At 40.5% G+C, this 21,264-nt stretch overlaps 2 protein-coding genes across 2 annotated transcripts; one reads left to right on the top strand and one right to left on the bottom strand.

The window, feature by feature from the left end:
- Positions 1-446: 446 nt before the first annotated feature.
- Positions 447-3,589, bottom strand: LOC139730959 (monocarboxylate transporter 2-like). Its single transcript, XM_071641840.1, has 4 exons — positions 3,574-3,589; positions 2,237-2,377; positions 1,092-1,964; positions 447-604 (listed from the first exon to the last, which is right to left on the bottom strand). Exons 1-4 carry the CDS (start codon positions 3,587-3,589, stop codon positions 447-449), a joined length of 1,188 nt encoding a protein of 395 aa, XP_071497941.1.
- Positions 3,590-17,457: 13,868 nt separating this feature from the next.
- LOC139730958 (uncharacterized) lies at positions 17,458-20,245 on the top strand. The gene is made up of 2 exons (XM_071641839.1): positions 17,458-19,682; positions 20,117-20,245. The coding sequence occupies exons 1-2, from the start codon at positions 17,922-17,924 to the stop codon at positions 20,243-20,245; spliced, it is 1,890 nt and encodes a 629-aa protein (XP_071497940.1). The 5' UTR covers positions 17,458-17,921.
- The last annotated feature ends 1,019 nt before the right edge of the window (positions 20,246-21,264 follow it).

The following is a 21,264-nucleotide window of genomic DNA, read 5'->3' as shown; positions in this document are numbered from 1 at the left end:
CATCGAGCAATGCTGCGGCAGTAATAATGACAAAGCCATCCGGAATGGCAAAGTGAACACCAACGAACATTGATGATATACCCTTGGTAGATCAGTGACATGATTAGGATACCCCCCGACTCTAACATATTTCATACCACGGATTCTCACACGTTTCGCTTATCAGTAGATCACAACTTTCCACGGCTATTTTACTTTTTGTCATAATTGAAAAGTATGCAATGTTTCTCTCATTTTGAATATCCATATATCATACTTTGTATTATACTCTGTGGCTTATCCTTCATACAAATTGTTAAGCAATGTAATTTCCCGAATGGATACTTTGTATCATGTTTTTGCTTTGTTGGATGGAGAGTACAATAATTATTGAATTGGAATTGAAATATTCTAAGAGCGATAAATTTCTATGCGGCCCTACGGCACTTTAGGCAGAATGGTATATCTTAGGAAGTTTTTAGGACGATGTGATTATAAATTTTGTATTTAGTGGAGAATCTGGTGAGGAGGGCATAGGTGAAGTAGCAGAAGAACATGAGTAGCTCTGCTATGCCAAACACGACGAAGGCCAGACGATAATCAGACGTAACATCGAAGAGGAGACCTGAGGTGAAACGGAAAGAGTAATATAAACAGAGTGATGAGTTTCCATCTGGCCAGACGAGTTAGGAAAGAATCATAACTGGCAAGCTAGCTTTTCTGGACTTGTTTGAAATGTGGAGGTAACAATTAGGACTCGATGAGTAATGTGTTATGTAAAGGACTGTATAGATAAAATTTGTTTCTGGAAGTCGCTGCTTGGCCGAAACTCTGTCATCCTTTCAACTTACAGGCAAATTGCCCGCAAGTAATATTCTTTGTTTGCGAGCTTAACGTCTTACCATCTACTTGACAGGATGAAGACTGTGTATGCACGTAGTAACTTAAGTTTGTTAAATATTTAGAACTTTTTACAGCGAAAGTGTACAGTATACATTCTCTCAAAAATAATGAAAAGTAAACAAAATAAACGTCCGACTTCTATAAACGAACAAAATTCATAACGTACTATCAACATTAGCATTGTGTCAGTAGTAGAATGAGTAATTCACCTGTGACAAAACTTCCTGTCAGGGTCCCGGCTCCATTTGCGACTAATGTGAGACCAAGTCCCATGTTGAAGTCTTCTGGAGGAACAGCATACTTGACACCTACGACGATTAAGGCACACTGGCTGTAGAGGATGAAACCGATGATGAAAGCATGGACGGCCTGAAAGGAGAAACTGCTGTCAATGTAATCAAGAAAGAACACCACGGAGCCAACGACACCGGAGACAGCGGCAGCATCGACCCCACTGTTCGGCTTGAAAAAGAGCACGGACGAGGAGATGGCAAGTCCGAAAAACCCACCGATACCGCCGATCATCGCTAGATACGATCCGTTAGTTTGAGACATTCCTAAGTACTCTGCATGAGGAACGAGAAATAGCGTCCATCCAGCCCAAACAGCCATTAGGAAGAAGTTTGATATGATAAACAGCGAGAAGAGCGGTGATCGATGCAAGACTGACAAGTTGGTTGCTTGGCAGAGGTAGGTACAAGCTAAGAAGTTGCGCCGTCGATCTCTCTTGGGTGATACACCGTTATATCCGACGTCCTCTACAGGATAGTTTTTAACTTCTCCGTGGTTGGATTCCGAAGTGGGCAATTGCTTGAAATCGGCACATTTCTCAGGAGCTGAAGATTTTGTCAGGGGCCTGAGCGTCGCGGCGCAGACAAACGTGTTCATGTAGAGGGAACCCAGGATAAAGATGGTTCCCCACAGTCCGTAGTATTCGAACAACTTCTCGGACACGACTGGTAGCAAGAAAGCACCGACTGGTGAACCCATGATTGCAAGTGTGTTGATCACTCCAAACCTGACCGGAAAGTGTTCGTTGATGCCGAGTATGGTGCATATAATCAAAATGTTGTTTCCTATTCCTGGGAATCGAGAAATGAAAGCGGGGACCCATTAACAATGCCATAATCTCGTTTGTTGGATATCGTGCACAAATCCCTCTCTACTACATAATGAAGAAAGTCGTAGATAGAAATAATCTAGATAAAAAGAAACAAAACAAACTGGGCGTTCAATTACCACAGTCATGATCTGCGTTGCAGTATGATTGTGCAGTTCCATGAGTGCTCCAGTTAACGTGGTATGATCAAATCCTTAAAGATGATGCAGTAGCTTAGAATCAGTACATGCTCACCGAGGAAAGCCATGGAGAAACCTAGAGCAATCTCACTCTTTGAAAAAGCTGCCGAGACCAGTCCGACGCTGCAGGAGATTGCACCAAGGAACGCCGCCTTTCGAGGGGAAGTCCGCTTGATGAGGTATGACAGAAATGGCGCTGTCGGGAAATACAAAATGAAAGACAACAAGGACATTCGTTTTACCAGTATATTATGGTGACCCATGACCTTTCCTCATAAGTTCCCCGAAGAACTAAACAAAATGTGTTATATTTCCCCTTTCCTGATTATCATCATTACCTACCAACTACCGATGATGGATGTATAAAATCCAGCATTACCTTACGTATATTTCAAATTCGTTTTACATAGAAAATGCCTGTATTTCTTTAGCATAAACATTGCATTTGAGATATTTCTCGTACCATTCTCCTGAATGTTCCCAGATGTATATTCTGTATGTCTTTGTCGAATGAAAGTACAAGCATCATCTAGTACACTGTACTAATTTCATACTCTCGAAAGTATTTTTTGATCATCGTTGACTCAACGTGTTGATAGTTTCATATAATACATTTACCATGTTTTGTATGGAATACGGTTAAAGGCCGTGGACATTTTTTCTTTTCCTGCCTTTTCCCAGCTCGCTCACTCCACTTGTTTATAATCCTGAAAATAATCGTCATGGGAACATCTCAGTATATGTATGATACACGAAGCATGGAACGTAATTACCTCAGCCATAGTAAACTGGGCTGGCGGAACTGGGAGGCACCCCGGCCCCCTCCCACACACTACTAGTATTTCTTTTTTTTTTACCCCGGAAGTGGGACCCAGAGCGATTCTTTTGTTTTCCTTTTCTGAAGAAAGCCGGGAGTGGAATCAGAAAGGGGTTTGTTGTTGTTGTTGTTGTTGTTTTGTTTTGTTGTTGTTTTTGCTTGTCAGCTGAAGAAACCCGGAAAATGTTTTGCTTGTTAGCTGATGAAACCCGGAAGTGGTAGCAGAAGTTGTACTGAAGCCCCCCCCCCCCCACACACACACACTCACACACTTTTTTTCTTTGTTTGCTTGTTAACTGATGAAACCGAGAAGTGGCACCAGAAATATAAACTGGGCCCCCTCCGCTTTTGAAAACTTGGCGCCGGCCGTGATAAACCTTAAATATAAAGCTTTTCCGCCACCACCCTTGCCCCTCCCCACCCCTGTACTCTCATTACACCAACGAAAGCAATAGAACGACCTGTCCTCGTGAGAGAGGCTATGCTGTTGTCAACAGCAGACTGTAGGGGTATTTCATATTGGAATAACACCATAGTAATGGACACTATAGACTGAAAGAATCATGACTGCCTACTTCTGTCGTTCACCATGACGAACAAGCGGATATCCTGAAAGATGGCGTTCTCACCGCATGATAACGCGGCAGCTGTGAAGCTACGGATGATGGCATATAATCTCTGCCAAATTGATAACCCAAGGGCGCTCCTTTTTTAAAGGGTACTCCTTTTTTTAACCTTCAAAAGTCGGTGTCAGATTCTCTGACTAACTGTTTGAATGAATGCTAATTTTTTTTCAGGAATTTTCTGAAATTAATCACCAAATATCTACAGTTAAGCGTGATTGTCTCAATTGGAGAAGAGATTTTGATCGTTGGTATTGAGCTGGATGAGAGAATTCATCTTGTTCAAGATCGATTCGTTGACTTGTACAAGGTGCTTTCTGTGCTTGATGAAAAACGGTGATCAGGGGCCCGTTTCATAAAAATTGTTATCAGTGACAACTGCCACATATCTAAGACAAATTTGCTCTCAGCCAATCAGATGCAAGGATTTCCGTAGCTTGTCACATCTATGACAACTTGTCACTGATGACAAGTTTTATGAAACAGGCCCCTGGTAACCGACCTGCAAGTCAGCAGGGTGAACCGAAGCTATATCGTAGGACGAAGATTGGGCGTGACGTCAAATTCATGACTAATGAGTACCTTGCGTTAGAACTGCACATACTGAATAATTCATTTTGCACGTCAGTCCCCATTGGCATAAATAGATCACAATGGATCAATGCTACCTTGAACGTATGCATATACTGCCAGGTCAGTGAGTTAGTCTCAGAAAAAATACATATGAGTGAAAATTTAATAGTAATGAATGACATGATGTCTTTAACTGATTCGCATGGAGTCAATTTATATGCATGACCGAGGAAGAGGTATATGCTGTCATACTTTCGTGTCAGTTCATGAATATATAATTGTAATCGAGATACGGTGAAGTGTTGCATCCGAATCTGGTTAATGCAAGTCTTGCTTTCCTGAGGGTTTTGTGCTATTCAAGATGGCCGCCAAAATGGCCGCAAAATCTTGAAAATCTCAAAACCATTAACCAGATTAGGATTCAGCACCTTTGAAATAGGATAATCCCATCAGTAGTAATATTTCTTTTTCAATTTATTCATCATATTTAAGGATGTACTTATTGTTGGAATTTTAATTTTTGACGACCATTTTGGACATCTCAAACCCTCTGGTCTGCAAGAGTTACATCATCCAGATTCGGATTCAGCACCCTCGAAATAGAGTAAAACTATCTAAAACATGGGCGGACGGTGAAACAAAATTAGGCCCAAAATCTGACTTTTGCATCCAGACTGTTACATCTGTGCATCACGATGTTTATAGTAATTAGATAAAAAGAAAGTGGATCACACAGAAAGTGATTCAACTCAGTACAATTGTATTTCAACTGTAGCTCGCATAACCTTACTCATGCGAGATTCCTTCTACAATACTTCAAGGACACGAACTCTCTGAAACAATAACAATTTAATTTCAGTTTTTATATAGTTTCAAATTATTTTTGCCTTCATTCAAACAATATAACAAATTTTCAATCTTTGTACATAATTATGGAAATGAATGAAAAAGAAGATTGGGAAACCTAGCACAGCCTATGATAAAGAATCCCTCTTATACCAGCAGCAAACATACTGTAACACTATATAACAAAAGGAAAAATAAACCCATTGTAAGCAATCAATTATAGAAAACAAAATTTTAGAGGCTTTGGTGTAAATGGCTGTACACGTAATATTGGAAACAGACAAAGGAAGAGAGAACAGGAAGGGGAAAGGGAAAAGGAAAATGGGGAATGTAAACTAGATAAGCACAGAAAAGAGGAGCATGTGATATATTGATACATTAGCTAACTAGAGATTTTAAACTGATACACCTACCAATAAAGTATACACGAGCATTTCAAATGATTAAAATATCCATGAATCAAAGCAATACCTTTGGAGAAAATAGGATTTTGGTCAACGTTTAAATACACACAGACTGGCAGCCTCAGCAATCTTGAATCAGTGAGCACAGAAGCCTGTTTCAGGCTTGAACATTCGAGATCCTAGCTGCACTGGTGTAGATGTCCCCAACTTTCAGAATTTGGTGTTTCTGGAAAAGTGCGCTAGATTGCAGGCCACGAGATTTAACATCGCATGCGACATTATGATCCTTAAGACCATTTTTATCAGTAATAATGTATCTTAATGAAATCATCATATGTATTTTTAAATTGTCCTGTGATGGTACACCAATATTGATGTAGGGAAAGCAGTCCACGAGATTTAACATCACATATACGACATTATGATCCTTCAGACCATTTTGATCAGTAATCTTAATGAAATCATATATATTTTTAAATTGTCCTGTGATGGTACACAAATATTGATGTAGGGAAACAAAAAGACTTACGTACAAAACAAAAATGAACAATGAATAGTGTGGAAAGCAAGATTTCACTTTCCGTATCACGCCAGCGTTCTTTGACCAAATTACAAGGATTGTATTGATATTACCATTCAGATATTACCATTGAAAAAAAAAATCATCTGTATAGTATCTTCTGCTTGCACTGTTGAAAAATGCAGATCTCTTTAAAGAGTTACAATTTGCATGAATCCAAGTAGTAATATTATGAAATTCTAAGTTTAGCTTCCCAAGTTCTGATAAGGGTCGATAGATTTGAGGTCATCAGCTAATACAATGACGGAAAATTACGTAAGAGGAATATTGAATATCACTGATATACCGAAAATAACAGTGGGCCTAGGAGAGATCCTTGAGGGACACAACTTTTTTTCAATTCAGAATCACTTCCACCTAATCTCCATGTATTCCAAACACAATCAAGTCCATCATATGCAAACTGTTTTCATGTCGTTTCATTTCATTCAATTCAATTCAATTCAAAATGATTTTATTTCCATATAAAGTAATACAAAGTAATGTACATAACGCTTACATGAGTACATAATATTTAAAGGAACTTTGAACCACGTAAATTTCATTAAAATATGAATAAAATTATTATAATGATATCAACTCTGGTTTGGATAAATAAACAAGTAAGCAATATAATCTAAAAATAACTCTACATGGAAAAGAGGAATTCACAAGAAAAGCATAAGTTTGTAAAATTTGTGAATTACTCTAGAAGGTGAGGGCATCTCAAGATCCGTCAAGGACAAGTAAACATTCCAAAATATTTCTAGCTCAGTAAAAATCTGGTATGACTGCTTCACTGTATGTTTTGATATAAGCCTCTGTGCACAAAGTAATTCCTAAAGTCTTCATATTCTAGTAACTCGTTAGGTAAACTGAACACAACTTTGGCGGTTGCACTCCGTGTGGCTTCCGAAAGAAGGCTGCAAAGAAAACCATGACCCCTTGTATCTTCCGAAAGTTCCATTTCATGTCCATTTCATTTATTGTTTCTGCATGATACAAATTAACAAATCACCTGAGAAAAAAATACGAATCAATTTGCCGTTATTTTATCATGGCTATTTTATCACATGAGAGAATATATGAAAAATCATCGTGACAAAGAAACACAAAGAAAATCAAATCACCATGCAGGTGGGTCCCCAGTAGGCAAAGCTAAATGCATGGTGTTAATACACAGAAAAAGAGATAGTTACATAAACTATCATTGTACATAGCTACAACAAAAACAACAAACTATTTCAGAAAACAAAACAATAACAGACAATAAAAAAAAGGAATGACAAAAACAGATGATAATGAGAGGGAGTAAGACAAAGGGAAGACTCCGCGTTAATCTGCACTGTGATTATTCATTAACACGCTAGGCCTATATAGGTGCGCCAGGTAACGGCTGTGTGAAGCAACTGAACGCCCATGATAAAGGTAAAAACATTCCTATGGCAAACTAAGTCTGTATACATAAGACAGAGCAACAACACTCAAAATGTTCCAAATAACACAGTATACATTTGATGGGATGTTGTAGGTCAGGTCACTGATAGTTGGCAACAAGCAAACCTTTCTCTCTCTCTCTCTCTCTCTCTGAAAAATCAGTTGGTTGGGCTAATTGCACGAGACTGGGCTGGTTAAAGGGTATACATGGCATAGGTAACGACATGTTACTGATCGTATTACAGGAATGTACACACAATACACATACACAACGTGCACAAACATGTGTCGGGCATGCAAGCAATGTATGCTCCTTCCCTTTTGAAGAACACTGATACAAACGCCTGTTTAAAAAAATTAAATTAAATTAAATTAAATTAGATTAAATTAAATTAAATTAAATTATATTAAATTCAATTCTATTCAATTAAATTAAATGCAGATTGTATTTTTTTCAATAGATTATACAAAGTAATGGTGAAATTGGACATGTGTGCGTTAGAACAAAGTCAGATTTTATGAAATTTCATACATTTTGTCAATTGTGCTGGACAAAAAGAAATGTGTCTACGAGCCCTAAATGTAGTTTTAGTTGATGTTCTAGGCCTAGCCCACTCGCGAATGTAATAAAAATACATTGATCTGAATTGAGTTCAATTGGATTCAACGCTTGCACACATTCATGTGCGTGTAAGGAAAGTAGGAGGCCCTACATGGCTGCAGTCATTGTAAAAGTGGGCTGTGAAGTTATCAATTCGCATGCACTTTGTACTAGTAGTCCAAGAGTATTAGCTTTAACCTGGACATTTTTGGTAACAAGCTGATTTTTTCAGGATAAGTCCAGAAAAATGTCTAGAATAACAAACTAAAAGTCCTCATAAATCCTCCTTGAGCATTTTCCGCAATCCAAGATGGCGTCCAAAATGGCCGCCATTTCCAGAAATTCTTATAACTTTTCAACCAGAGAACCCAAATACAAAATTTGAATGTCTAAATATATGTTTTGAAGCATGAAGAACTCAATAAAATACATATCAAGAGATGTTGATGCATGCAAGTACCGAAATCCAAGATGGCGTCCAAAATGGCCGCCATTTTCTGAAATTCTTATAACTTTTCAGCCAGGTAGCCTAAGTACAAAATTTAAATTTCTACATATATGTTTTGAAGGATGAAGAACTCAATAAATTGCATATTAAGAGTTGTTGAAGCTCACAAGTACCGTAATCCAAGATGGCGTCCAAAATGGCCGCCATTTCCTGATTTTTTTTTCATAATTTTGCAAGCAGATTTCAACTGTACACACTTGGAATGTCGAAATATACGTTTTGAGTCTCAAGGAACCAAATATAATACTTATTCAGAGATTTTGAAACACAAATAAAGCACTTGAGCACTTTCAGAAATCCAAAATGGTGTCCAAAATGGCTGCCATTTCCTGTTTTTCTCATAACCCTGCACCTATGTAATCGCGATACGCACTTAAATGTATACATATATATTTTAAGACATAAGGAACCCAACGAAATACTTATTTACAGATCATGAGGCACATAAGTACAAATAAAACCACGTGAGTTCTTCCCGAAAACAAAATGTTGCCCCACATGGCCGCCGTTTGTTTATCAAAAATGGCTGTTTTTAGCCTGTTTCAAGAGACAAAGAAATTCAACATAATGTTCGAGATTCAACAACTCAGAAGGTCCAGTGGAATCTTTCCCTTAAATGTGCACAAAACAGGTATAGGTTGGGTTGGATGCACCCCCCCCTCCTCCTCCTTGGGGAAGGTGGTGGCCTGTACAATCATTATTTTCCAAATTCAACCTGAAGTATTTGCACTTTGTCATTCAGCACTTTGTCATTCAATTGCAATCATAAAGATGCTAAACGTCCCTCGCTCGGCCCCTTTCCATAGACTTTGTACACTTCTGAGATTAACAAATTTCCGAATCTGTCATCAAAAAGTGTGCACTAGATCTTTCACTTACAAAATGCAAAAGTTAGTTCCCTCATATTGAAGGGTAATTTGCCCTAACTCTTCAACCGCTCACTTCCCCCAATATATATTAAATTCCCCTTTTGATTAACAATTCCCAAATATTCCATCAAAATTAATGTGTGTAAATGATATAATTATTTCATTTCTATTCAAGTGTAAAAGCTCTCTCGTTTCGGTGGGGGATGGGGATATTGAGACTATTATTATCTACTCTTCGAGGATGGATAATTTTCTCTATATAACACCAAGGGTGCATTAGGCCGTTTAACGACGATCATCGAAATGCAAAACTCCCTCCAGTCGAAAGAGACCCCCCCCCCCCATCATCTACTAGCTCATAGCCTTGAATATTCTAGTCTTTATTCTACTTACACTTTTTAATAGACACAAATATCTAGTATTTCACCAACAGAGCGCACCATGAAACTCGTAACCTAAAAAAAAAAAAAACATCTCCATTTTGTGGGAAGGTGCATCACCTCATACACCTCCCCCGCATATTTCCATAAGTATATATGAAGAGTTTGTTTGCAAAAACCGATAAGTCCATTTTTGAAGATTTTGAGGTACGGTCTCTGTAATGAAGTACAAAATAATACCTTTTAAATGATATATTGGTGGCTACATAAAGGTACATTTTTTAAGTTATGGTAAAAAGAAGCAAACATTTTCTCATTATTCTCTTTATTTTTCTTGACCTTTAATCGCAAATATCTCCATTTGGCAAATATATAGACTTATCGGTTTTTGCGAACAAACTCTTCATATTTTCTTACTTTTAGGACAAAAACAAATCTCAGATATTTCACCAAAGAGTGCGCTAAATCTCTGAATTTCAAATTGGAAAATCCAAAGATTTCCGAGGTATGGGAAGGAGTATTCTCCTCTCACACTTCTCCCTCCCCGACACTTTCCTGAATATATATTTTTCCTAACGTTTTCAAGTAGAAAAACAAATATCGGGTACTTCACCAAATGGATGCAACAGCTCTGTGAATTTCTAGTCCGAAAATACGAAATTTTCCCTCGTGTGGGAGCAGGCAACCCTATAACAGCGCACTTCCATGATTGTATATCTTTTTGTTCCTTTTTTGATGGAAACAAAAATCTAATATTTCACCAATAGGGTGCATCAGATCAAGGAGCTCGTAGCTCTTTGATCAGATGTCTGAATATCAGGTCTGAAAATGCAAAATCTCCCTCATGTTGGAGGGGGGAGGGGGAGGGGACCCCCCCCCCTTCCACACCCTTCCATAATCATATTGCCCATTTCCCTGAATACTACTTTATATCCAATTTCCTACTCTTTGATGGAAATAATTCAATATCTTACCAAACGTTTGCACTATGCATTTCACTTTCGAGTAAAAACAAGAAAGAAAAAAGGTCCCTCGTGTGGTAGAGGAGTATCCCTCCTCCATGTACCAGTAACTTTACTTTTCAAAGAATTGTTTTTACTTCTCAAGTGGTAGCTGACAGTTTCAACTGGAACTCACCTCATGGTAGACATCAAATGCATTGGTAATAATTCAATTCAATTCAATTCAAAGTTTATTTCATTTTCCGACATAACATATGTTTCACTTCTTTTGATAACAGAGAACAAGGTAAATAGAACATAGTGAAATGAAAAGACTGTACAATAATTGAGGACCTTTAGTAATCATACATTGTATAGTAAAAAAGAAACAGAAGTGATCGAAATGAAGTACATGTATACCGTGCGAAAAATGGAGGGACCCACTAAAAAGACAGAGCTTGTAGTGTGTGGGCCCCTCTGGAGAAGAACATTGATGGAATTGAATCATCGTAGATACAAAAGATAACAAAGTGGAAGAAGTCTGGATACAAAAGATAATAAAGTGGAAGAAGTCTGGAAGCCCACTAAAAATTAGATTACCATATATACACTTTCATAGACGCTAAAATAAAAAGGGGCTAGCGCTAAATTTTCATCTCATGTGCTTAAGGTGACGAAAATAGACCATGTGGTAAACAGATATAGCCTTCTAGTAGGCTTTCTGTTTAGCAACAAATCTGTTGGTGAAATATTTCTCTCGTAACAAGGACACACTCCTTGAGGTTAACATGCAAATGCTATTATTTGTATACTTTACACATAAGAACTATATTTTAAATAAAAAGTTTCTTATAAAATATTTTTGACATTTCTTTACATAATTGTGAGATAAAATTGTGACATTTTGCACCCCATTTTCCATATTAGGAAGAGCTCGAGCGTTAAAATCGGTACATGCGTGCGTCTAAATCTCTTAATATGTATTTTAATGAGTTATTCATGTTTCGAAACTTGTAAAGACACTTAAATTGTGTATTGGGTTCTCTAGTTGAAAGGTTATAAGAATTTCAGGAAATGGCGGCCATTTTGGTTGCCATATTGGATTACGGTACTTGTGTGCGTCAACATCTCTTAATATGTATTTTATTGAGTTCTTCATCCTTCAAAACATATATCTAGACACTTAAATTTTGTATTTAGGTTACCTGGCTGAAAAGCTATAACAATTTCAGAAAACGGCGGCCATTTTGGACGCCATCTTGGATTTCGGTACCTGCGTGCATCAAAATCTCTTGATATGTGTTTCATTGAGTTCTTCATGCTTCAAAACATATATTTAGACATTTAAATTTCGTATTGGGTTACCTGACTGAAAAGCTATAAGAATTTCAGAAAATGACGGCCATTTTGGACGCCATCTTGGATTTCGGTACTTGCGTGCATCAACATCTATTGATATGTGTTTTATTGAGTTCTTCATGCTTCAAAACATATATTTAGACATTTAAATTTTGTATTTGGGTTCTCTGGTTGAAAAGTAATAAGAATTTTTGGAAATGGCGGCCATTTTGGACGCCATCTGGATTGCGGAAAACGCTCAAAGAGGATTCATGAGGACTTTTAGTATGTTATTCTAGACATTTTTCTGGACCTATCTTGAAAAAAATCAGCTTGTTACCAAAAATGTCCAGGCTTAGGCCTTTTTTGACCTAATGCTCTTGGACTATAGCAGGGGCGAGACGATAAATGCTCCACTGACAGAGAGTATCGGGGTTATGTTTTTCGTCTCCTGTTTGAGTATTCACGGTTGATCGGTGAAACTGCATGTATAAATGCAGTGTGACCAGTGATATCTCGCAATATAACTCAGAGTCAATATGAACAACCAAGGACCTCTCCTTTGTGATACAAAGCCATAGAAATAGATGTAGCAGAATATGAACAACAATCTAAATATATTGTGGTATGAATCCATATTTTCATGCTATAAAATGGACTAAAGGGATGGTATAGATTTTGTTGAGATGGCGCTTCATTTCTCCAGTGTTTTTGTGAGGTAATGGAAAACCTCTCATGAAACATTAGGTATAGCATTAATTATTCTGAGACGAATTCAAAGTTTATTTCATGAAAATTGGTTTTGAAATGGCTGGGATATCTTTAAAAAAAGACCTTTCCAAAACTGATTTTCATCAAATAAACTTTGAATTCCTCTTTGAATTATGCTGTTTAATTTCATAATTGGTTTCTAACCATCTCGCAAAAGAATTCCCAGTCTCGACCAAAATCATACCATCCCTTAAAGGCAGCCGATCGCCATCCCTAATGGTACGTAAACTCCGAACGACCGAAGTTTGTGCATGCAATTGCGCAATGCTACCACTGAGACATGTGTGTGTGTGTGTGCGTGTGTGTGTAAGCATCATGCACAAACATTGTCACCGCGAGCTACGGTGATTGGAGGAGAGAGGCCAGAAGACGCTGCGGCGTGTGTGTGTGTGTGTGTGTGTGTGTGCGTGTACGCATCATACACAAATATTGTCACCGCGAGCTGCGGTGATTGGAGGAGAGAGGCCAGAAGACGCGTGGCTCTTTTGGCCTCTCTTCATGTGCATGCGCACTGAGAGTGTGCGTCCATTCGGAAGCTCTCGTGGCTCGCTTTGACCGCCATTTTGGGTTGGGAGATAAGCACAGGGAGCCCTCTTGTAGCCTATCGTACTTTCGCTGACCCATTGAGCCATCGCTATTCTCATTCGGGGGTCACTACATTTGATACAGAATGGGGGAGGCAGCGTGTTGCGTTCGTCTCCGTGCCGCACAAACCACTCGCCACGACTGAGTGTCTTTAAACGCCATTCAAACAAGGAATTATTCAATTTTGATAAGGTTTATCTCTCAATAATGATGATAATAATAATGATAATGATAATTGTATCTATATAGCTCTTTATGCGGGTGTTTCTAAGCGCACTGGTGCTCTTTTTACAAAAAATGAAAAAAATAATAACATTAGAACAATGCAAAACCAAAGAAACATGAACGAAAAAGAAAATACATATGTCATGATGAATAGACAATGACTGTGTGTATAGTTATCATTGAAAACAAATGTATATTAAATTGTGTTCAAGGATTTTTTGAGATTTAAAGTAATTGTAGATCATCAACTATTGACAATTATTGATTCCTGGAAATATCTTGTTTCACACGCAGATATATAAAACTATGACCCCCCCCCCCCAAAAAAAAAAAAAAAACAAAAACAAAAACAAAAAAAAAAACAAAACAAAACAACAACAACAACAACAACCAACAACAAACAAACAAATACAAAACAAAAACAAATACAAAACAAAACATTGCAACGCATTCCCTCTTAGGCCCACATAAAGTATATTTACTTGTGTCAATTACAGGTAACATTATGCAAACATTCGTTGACATCTATAATGTTTTGTTAGTTTGTTCGTTTACATAATAGAGTTTGCTGAAAACTTGCCCAAGCTTATTATGCATGAAGATAAAGTCATATAAGATTGAACTGAATTACCTAGCAGACTTCCGAGTGACTCTGGAAGGCCGCAAATCAGTCCAACCACGGCATTGGTAGACCCGAGTTGTGCGACAAGGTGCGGAATAAATATGCCGAAAGACTTCACGACGCCCGTGCTCAACATTAGGCACACAAATTTAGCCACCATACAGGCATAGCCCCAATTTAGAAACGTCTTACAGTTCTTCATCTTACCCGGCAGTGTCGGGGCAAACAGACTCGAGCGGAGTGCTTGAGCTTCAAAAGTGAGATAATCACCAGTAGATCAGATCTTCCAGGTGAAGTCCTTTTCACGGGCTGGGATCCAGCTCTCCCTTCGAAAACCAAGACCGATGCGCACGTTATCAAGCGCATAGAAAACAGGAAGAACAATACGATGCAGTTTAGCGTGCACGACAGCTATTATGCGTTTCAGGATCGCCGGGTGCCGGGGGGGGGGGGGGGGGGGCTTGAGTGGAGGGACTGAAAAGAATTAAATGTGCGAGCATGGTGGGAGCGGAGCGACCGATCAGCGGGGGGGGGGGGGGGGGGGGGGGGGGGGGAGGGGGTGCAGTAGAAGCTCCCACCCCGATCCCAAAAAGGGGGATTTTGGATGTTCAGAATTGAAATTCAACTATCTGATGCACGCTTTAGATAGAATATTTGGAAATTGTTTTTATCTATAACGTCAAAATTTTAGAATATCTAGGTATCTGTCACCTTCTGTTCCGCGTGTGCGTCGTCAGTGTGTTCTACGTACGTCTTTGAAGGTGGACCGAACATGGGTGGGGGGGGGGGGGGGGGTTTGGAGGGCTACCTCCCCCCCCCCCCCCCCCACACACACACTCACTAAGGAGCCTTTGCCTTTCTTGAATTTATGAAAAGATCTCAGGCACAAATTTTATGGAATGTTCGAAAAATTGTCAATCCCTAATATTTAGAGTACTTTGTCTACGGAGGGGGACCAAGCAAGACCCGGAGAAGATTAGAGGTAGATACCCCCCCCCCTCACATCAGAGAGCGCACTCTTTAGAAAAGTATCTTGAAATCAGACAATGCAAAAAGTGTTCTAAAGTCAATATGGAGGGAGAGGTAAAGGGTAAGGGTATAGGACGGGATATCCCTCCCCCCCCCCACATACATCCTTTGTCATGTTCCAAACACATTGTGAACCTAGATGGCCCATGATATATTCAATCTTTTCTCCCTGCTTTTATCTTAATCGGCACCAGTTTGCTGCTTATCTTACTGCACGTCCAATAGTACATGCTTGAACAAATAAGATACCACTCTCGCACACACAAAACAAACACACACACACACACAAACACAAACACACACACACACACACACACACATATATATATATATATATATCATGGGCGTAAATCCCGGGGGGATGGGGGGGATATATCCCCCCACTTTTGGAGGGGGATGGCCTGTACAAATATCCCCCCTTGAAATTCTCCCAAGAAAAAGATGTAGGAACAAAAAACAAACAAAAAGAAATGTGGCGATATTGATTTCAGCATGATGGATTATTGCTGTCACATTGAAAATGCATTTCCAGGTTGTTTCATGTACAACACCTATCGGTCATTCAACTAGACAAACATGTTTACGGGTAGGGATAACGAGACAAAAAGTGCGAGTGAGTGAGCGAGAGAGAAAGCGAGAGTGAGAGAGAGAAAGTGCTAGGACAGGTGTAAATGTTTTACAAGTCGCGCCATCGATGACCGAGAGGAGTTCATTTATTTTTGCATGTCAATTAATGTAGAAAGAAAAGACAGGAAATAGCTCCAGTTCCGGGAGAGTGCGGTATAGGTGTTTTCGTTCAAGTCCTTTTAGTTGTATCAAATATTCCAAATGCCTCGAAAAGGAGTGTCGTAGTCGAGTAGCAATTTAACAGTAGAGTTGGATCTTTTCGTGGCAGACACCATTTTGATTTCACCGAGAGAACATTGAGTTAGCTCCGTGATGGCAGGAAACCAACCTGCCACACCCAGGCGCCAGTTGGCAAGATAATTTTGTGTCTAAGCCCAATTTCGTTTGCGGCCAGGAGCCGTCCGTCCACCTTACCGTCAGCCTGTATACTGGCTGATTTGAGTTCAGATTTTGTTTGCTGCCAGAAGGCGTATTCCAACAGCCTTTGCAACCTTCCAGTAGCCAAGAAGAAGAGGCATTTTGGTTATATTACACCGGTCATTGGTAAGTTAAATTGCGATTTGATTTCTGCTTTGTCGTGTAAAAGGATGTGAATGTGTTTCAGGGCACCACATATAGCCCCGGAGAACCCCGTGAATAAGTGATAAAGTATATTATAATGGTGTACAGTTTTTGAAAACGATGCGGTGATGTTTGATAAGCTATGCACTGTTATATTTCCAATGTTTGAAACATTTCATTATGTGAATTTTGTATGTTAATTGGATAATAATGCAGTTCTCAAATTTTCACTGTGATGTCAGGATTTAAGCTGATAATGTTTTTGTGTGTGTGGTTAGAACACACCCCATTGGTATATGTTGCATTTAAATAATTTTGTAGATGGCGCCGAGGCCGAGGACGAGCCTACTCCCAGGCCGACGCATTCGCAGCAGAGCGACTGTGTCCGCCCCTCGCTAGGGAGGACTTTGGACGCCAAAGAATACGGAACGCGGGTCCCTCGCGAGACTTTGGAGCTGGAACAGCAACCTCGCATACAAGGACGCTCCACCCACGAATCAGTTATGTTCTGGAAGCGAATAGTTTGACAATTAAGGTGACTCTGTGGACAACGCAGGTGAGCGATGAACCTGGCGGGTGCATGACACCCTGTTGATATGATTGGTTATGACGAGGAAGTGTCGCCGAAGTAGAGAGGTGAAGGTCATGTTAAATTGGTAAAAGGATGAATATGATGTGCACATAATTCGAATGTTGGTATTTATACACTCCATGATAGTTGCGGGTTAACACAGAACCCGGATGTAAACGGAAGCAGTGTAATTGAAGGCAAGTGTTATAACCGCGGTAAACCGTCGTGCGTGCAGGCTGGTCATCTCAGGATCAGCACTACGGTGGTGTGAACCATATAGTGTTGCGCTTGATAGCAGATAGTGTATTGTCAGGGATAACGAATTAATAGTGAAGCTGTTATAATTATTCTGAAGAAGTGTCAAGCCAAAAGTACAGGTGGAACCGGACCAAGACAGGGTCCCGTTCACATGGTTGTCGAATATAAGAGTATTGTAATTTAATTTATCTCACTCAGAATTTTGATTTTGCATTTTATGTTGGTCACAACTCCTTGATTTCAGTCTTGTAAATATTCTACAAATGGTTTATTAAATTGTACATTAAAGTGAATGGCACGAGTGTGATTGAGTATTATTTAAGTCCGCCCATGTGACATTTTCTGGGGGCTTGTCCGGGAGTATAACTCGTGCCATTCGAAGTCACATGGGTATATAAACGGAGAAAACAGAGTAAAGAAAAAGGTTGAGGAAAACTTGTGATTTTTTTGTTTCCTCTACATTTGTATGTATGTACTATCTATGTATGTATCTATGTATGTACTATCTATAGGTGCACCGTTGTATATTCATTGTGTACATGATCTGAACTGATCTGAATACATTTTTGTATTATAAGTGCTCAGGTAATTCAGAATGGAGCTAGCTAAGTTAACTGAAATTGGAGAAAAGTTCGGATTCAGTGGAGAGGAGCTTAGGCAGTTTGTTACAGACGAGCAAAAGAGACTCAGAGAGGAAAGAGCGGACATGTTAGAGTTAAGGCGACAGGAAAGAGAAACAGCCGAGCTACAATTGGCGATAGCGCGTGAAAAGCAAACCAAAAGCGAATCAAGTTCTAATGGGTGCAAAGCTCGATCTCCAAAATTGCCTCTATTTCAGGAAGACAAAGATAACATAGATGCCTATCTACAGCGGTTCGAACGATATGCCAAAAATCAAAACTGGCCAACTACAGACTGGGCACTCAACTTAAGCACACTGCTTACAGGTAAGGCTCTTGATGTCCACTCTAGATTGTCAAGTGCGGAATCCAATGATTATGACACTTTGAAACATGCACTCTTGAAATCCTTTCAGCTCACTGCAGAAGGATTTCGCTCCAAGTTTTTTTCAGGCAAACCGACAACAGGAGAAACGGCATCCCAGTATGCAAACCGACTAGAGAACTACTTGAACAGGTGGGTAAGCCTCTCTGGTATAGAGCACACCTTCGAGGAGCTGGCAGATCTACTCCTCCGGGAGCAGCTCATCAGTGGGTGTCATCGAGAGCTGGCCATCTTCCTGAAGGAACGGCAGCCCGAGACTTCGAAGGACGTGGTGAAACTAGCTGAGCAGTACTTAGACGCCAGAGGAGGCACCTTCAAACCACCCCCACCGGCACAAAGGAACATCCAGACACACGTGGGACAGATGCCACGGAGCAACACCAGACCTGAAGGTAAAATCCCTCCAAATAACATTTCAGGAAATAGGCCCCCATCTCAACCCAAATGTTACAACTGCCACCAACACGGTCACCTTGCCCGTGATTGTACAAAACAGGGAAACAGAGGCAGAACGTGTTTCATATGCCACAAACCAGGTCACATTGCTAACTATTGTCCTTTCTCCCCCATGAAATCGGCAGGTCTAGTCCTCGCCCAGGATCCAGAGCAAGGAAACCCCCCTATCTCGGAACACAACCTGGCTTCATTGGAACCCGATCAGGTAGAACCAAATCCACATACTCCCTGTCAATGTCCAGCTTGCACTAACACAAAGGTCAAAATTGAGGCTTCTTGTATGATGGTTCGGATGCCACTCAATGCCCCCAAGCTAGAATCCACCACAGACCATATCCAATTCAAATGTGGACACTCCTTGCCGTTGATGAGTGCAGCATGCACCAAAGAACATGTGGTCAGACAAATGCCAGTTACTAACGGACTAGTCAATAACAATCAAATTTCTGTTCTCAGAGACAGCGGCTGCAGCGGAGCTGTCATTAAACAAGATCTTGTCCAGCCAACCCAAATGACAGGTGAAGAAAGTACTTGCGTGCTGATTGACGGCACAGTGAAAACTCTCCCCGTCGCTAGAATAGATGTAGACACTCCCTTCTACGTAGGAAAAGTTAACGCATTGTGCATGAAAACTCCACTCTATGACCTGATTTTAGGTAACCTACCCGGAGTAAGAGAACCAGACAACCCAGATCCTGACTGGACGGCTACACCAATGCCTGTCGGCGCAGTACAGACGAGAGCCCAGGCTCAACGAGACGGTAAGCCATTTCGTCCTCTCAGAACCCCACACCCAATGGAAGATATCGTGACTCCAACAGCTCTCAAAGAGGCACAACAGAAGGATGAAACATTACACCGCCTGCGAGAACTCGCCGATACTCGTTCAGAGAAGGTAAGTCGCAATAACGGTCTCTCTTCCTTCTTTTACAAAGACGGAATGCTGTATCGCTCATTCCACTCTCCCCAAATGGACCCCGACACAACAATCACACAAGTGGTAGTACCAAAACAATACCGCAAACAGGTTATGCAAACAGCCCATGAAAATATACTCGGAGGGCATCAAGGTACCAAAAAGACAACAGAAAAGATACTTACCAATTTCTTTTGGCCCGGTATGAACTCTGACATTACCAGGTACTGTAGATCGTGTGACGTCTGCCAACGTACACTATCAAAAGGTCGTGTAACCAAGGTCCCACTCGGAAAAATGCCGCTCATCGAAGTCCCCTTCGAACGCATTGCTGTAGACATAGTTGGACCAATACACCCAATGACTGACCAGAAAAATAGGTACATACTTACCGTTATTGATGTTGCTACTAGGTACCCCGAGGCAATCCCACTCCCAAGCATCGAGACAGAAAGAGTTGCAGAAGCCCTAGTGAGCATCTTCACCAGAGTCGGAATCCCCAAGGAAATGCTGACCGATCAAGGGACTCAGTTCACATCTGATCTCATGAAAGAGGTAAGCAAATTACTCTCCATCAAACACTTCACTACATCCCCATATCACCCTGCCGCGAATGGACTAGTTGAGCGCTTCAATGGCACTCTAAAACAAATGTTGAAACGTATGTGCGCTGAAAACCCAAAAGACTGGGACAGGTACATTACTCCCCTTCTATTTGCAGTGAGAGAAGCACCACAAGAGAGCATGGGGTTCTCCCCGTTCGAGCTTCTTTACGGCCGGAAGGTACGCGGACCCCTCGACATCCTGAGAGAACTCTGGACAGGAGAAGCCGAAACAGGTGAGACCAAGTCTACTTACCACTATGTACTTGATCTCCGAAACAGGATCGACGAGACATGCCGCAACGCCCACACTCAACTTCAGAAATCAGCAAACAGGTATGCAAAATACTACAATCAGAAGGCAAAACACAGGGAGCTACAAGTCGGAGACAAGGTACTCCTACTCCTACCAACTGACAGGAATAAGCTCCTTCTACAATGGAAGGGCCCCTTTGACGTGATCTCCAAAATCAGCTCCATGGACTACAGGATCGACCTCAACGGGAAACCAAAGGTGTTCCACATCAATCTTCTGAAAAAGTATCACGCTAGAAATGATGTTCCCTCTATTTCAGATGCCGAAGCTGCTTGTACCGCCGTGATCGAATGCGAAGAGCAAAATGATGACGAGGAAGAAACGCAGCAACCACTAACTAACACATCTCTCCTACAGCCTTTCCCATTTCAGGCGAAAGAGTCACTCGACGATGTCTCAATTAACTCAGCCCTTTCCTCCCCACAGAAAGAACAGGTCAACGAACTCCTCAACGAGTACAAAGACGTCCTGTCTGATCTTCCCGGTCGAACCACGTTAGGCGAACACCACATCAAACTCAAAGGAAATGAACACCTGAAGAGTAAACCATATCCCATTCCCCACTCTCTTAGAGACACAGTCAGAGAAGAGGTAAAAACCATGCTATCGCTCGGAGTAATTGAGCCATCAGAAAGCCCCATTG

The sequence above is a fragment of the Diadema antillarum genome, unplaced genomic scaffold, assembly GCF_040938485.1.
Source record: "Diadema antillarum isolate AM-2024a unplaced genomic scaffold, OU_Dant_1.0 seq00000345_RagTag, whole genome shotgun sequence".
NCBI lineage: Eukaryota > Metazoa > Echinodermata > Echinoidea > Diadematoida > Diadematidae > Diadema > Diadema antillarum.
Note: the sequence above shows the minus strand (reverse complement) of the source record. Positions and strands in the feature narration are given on the sequence as shown.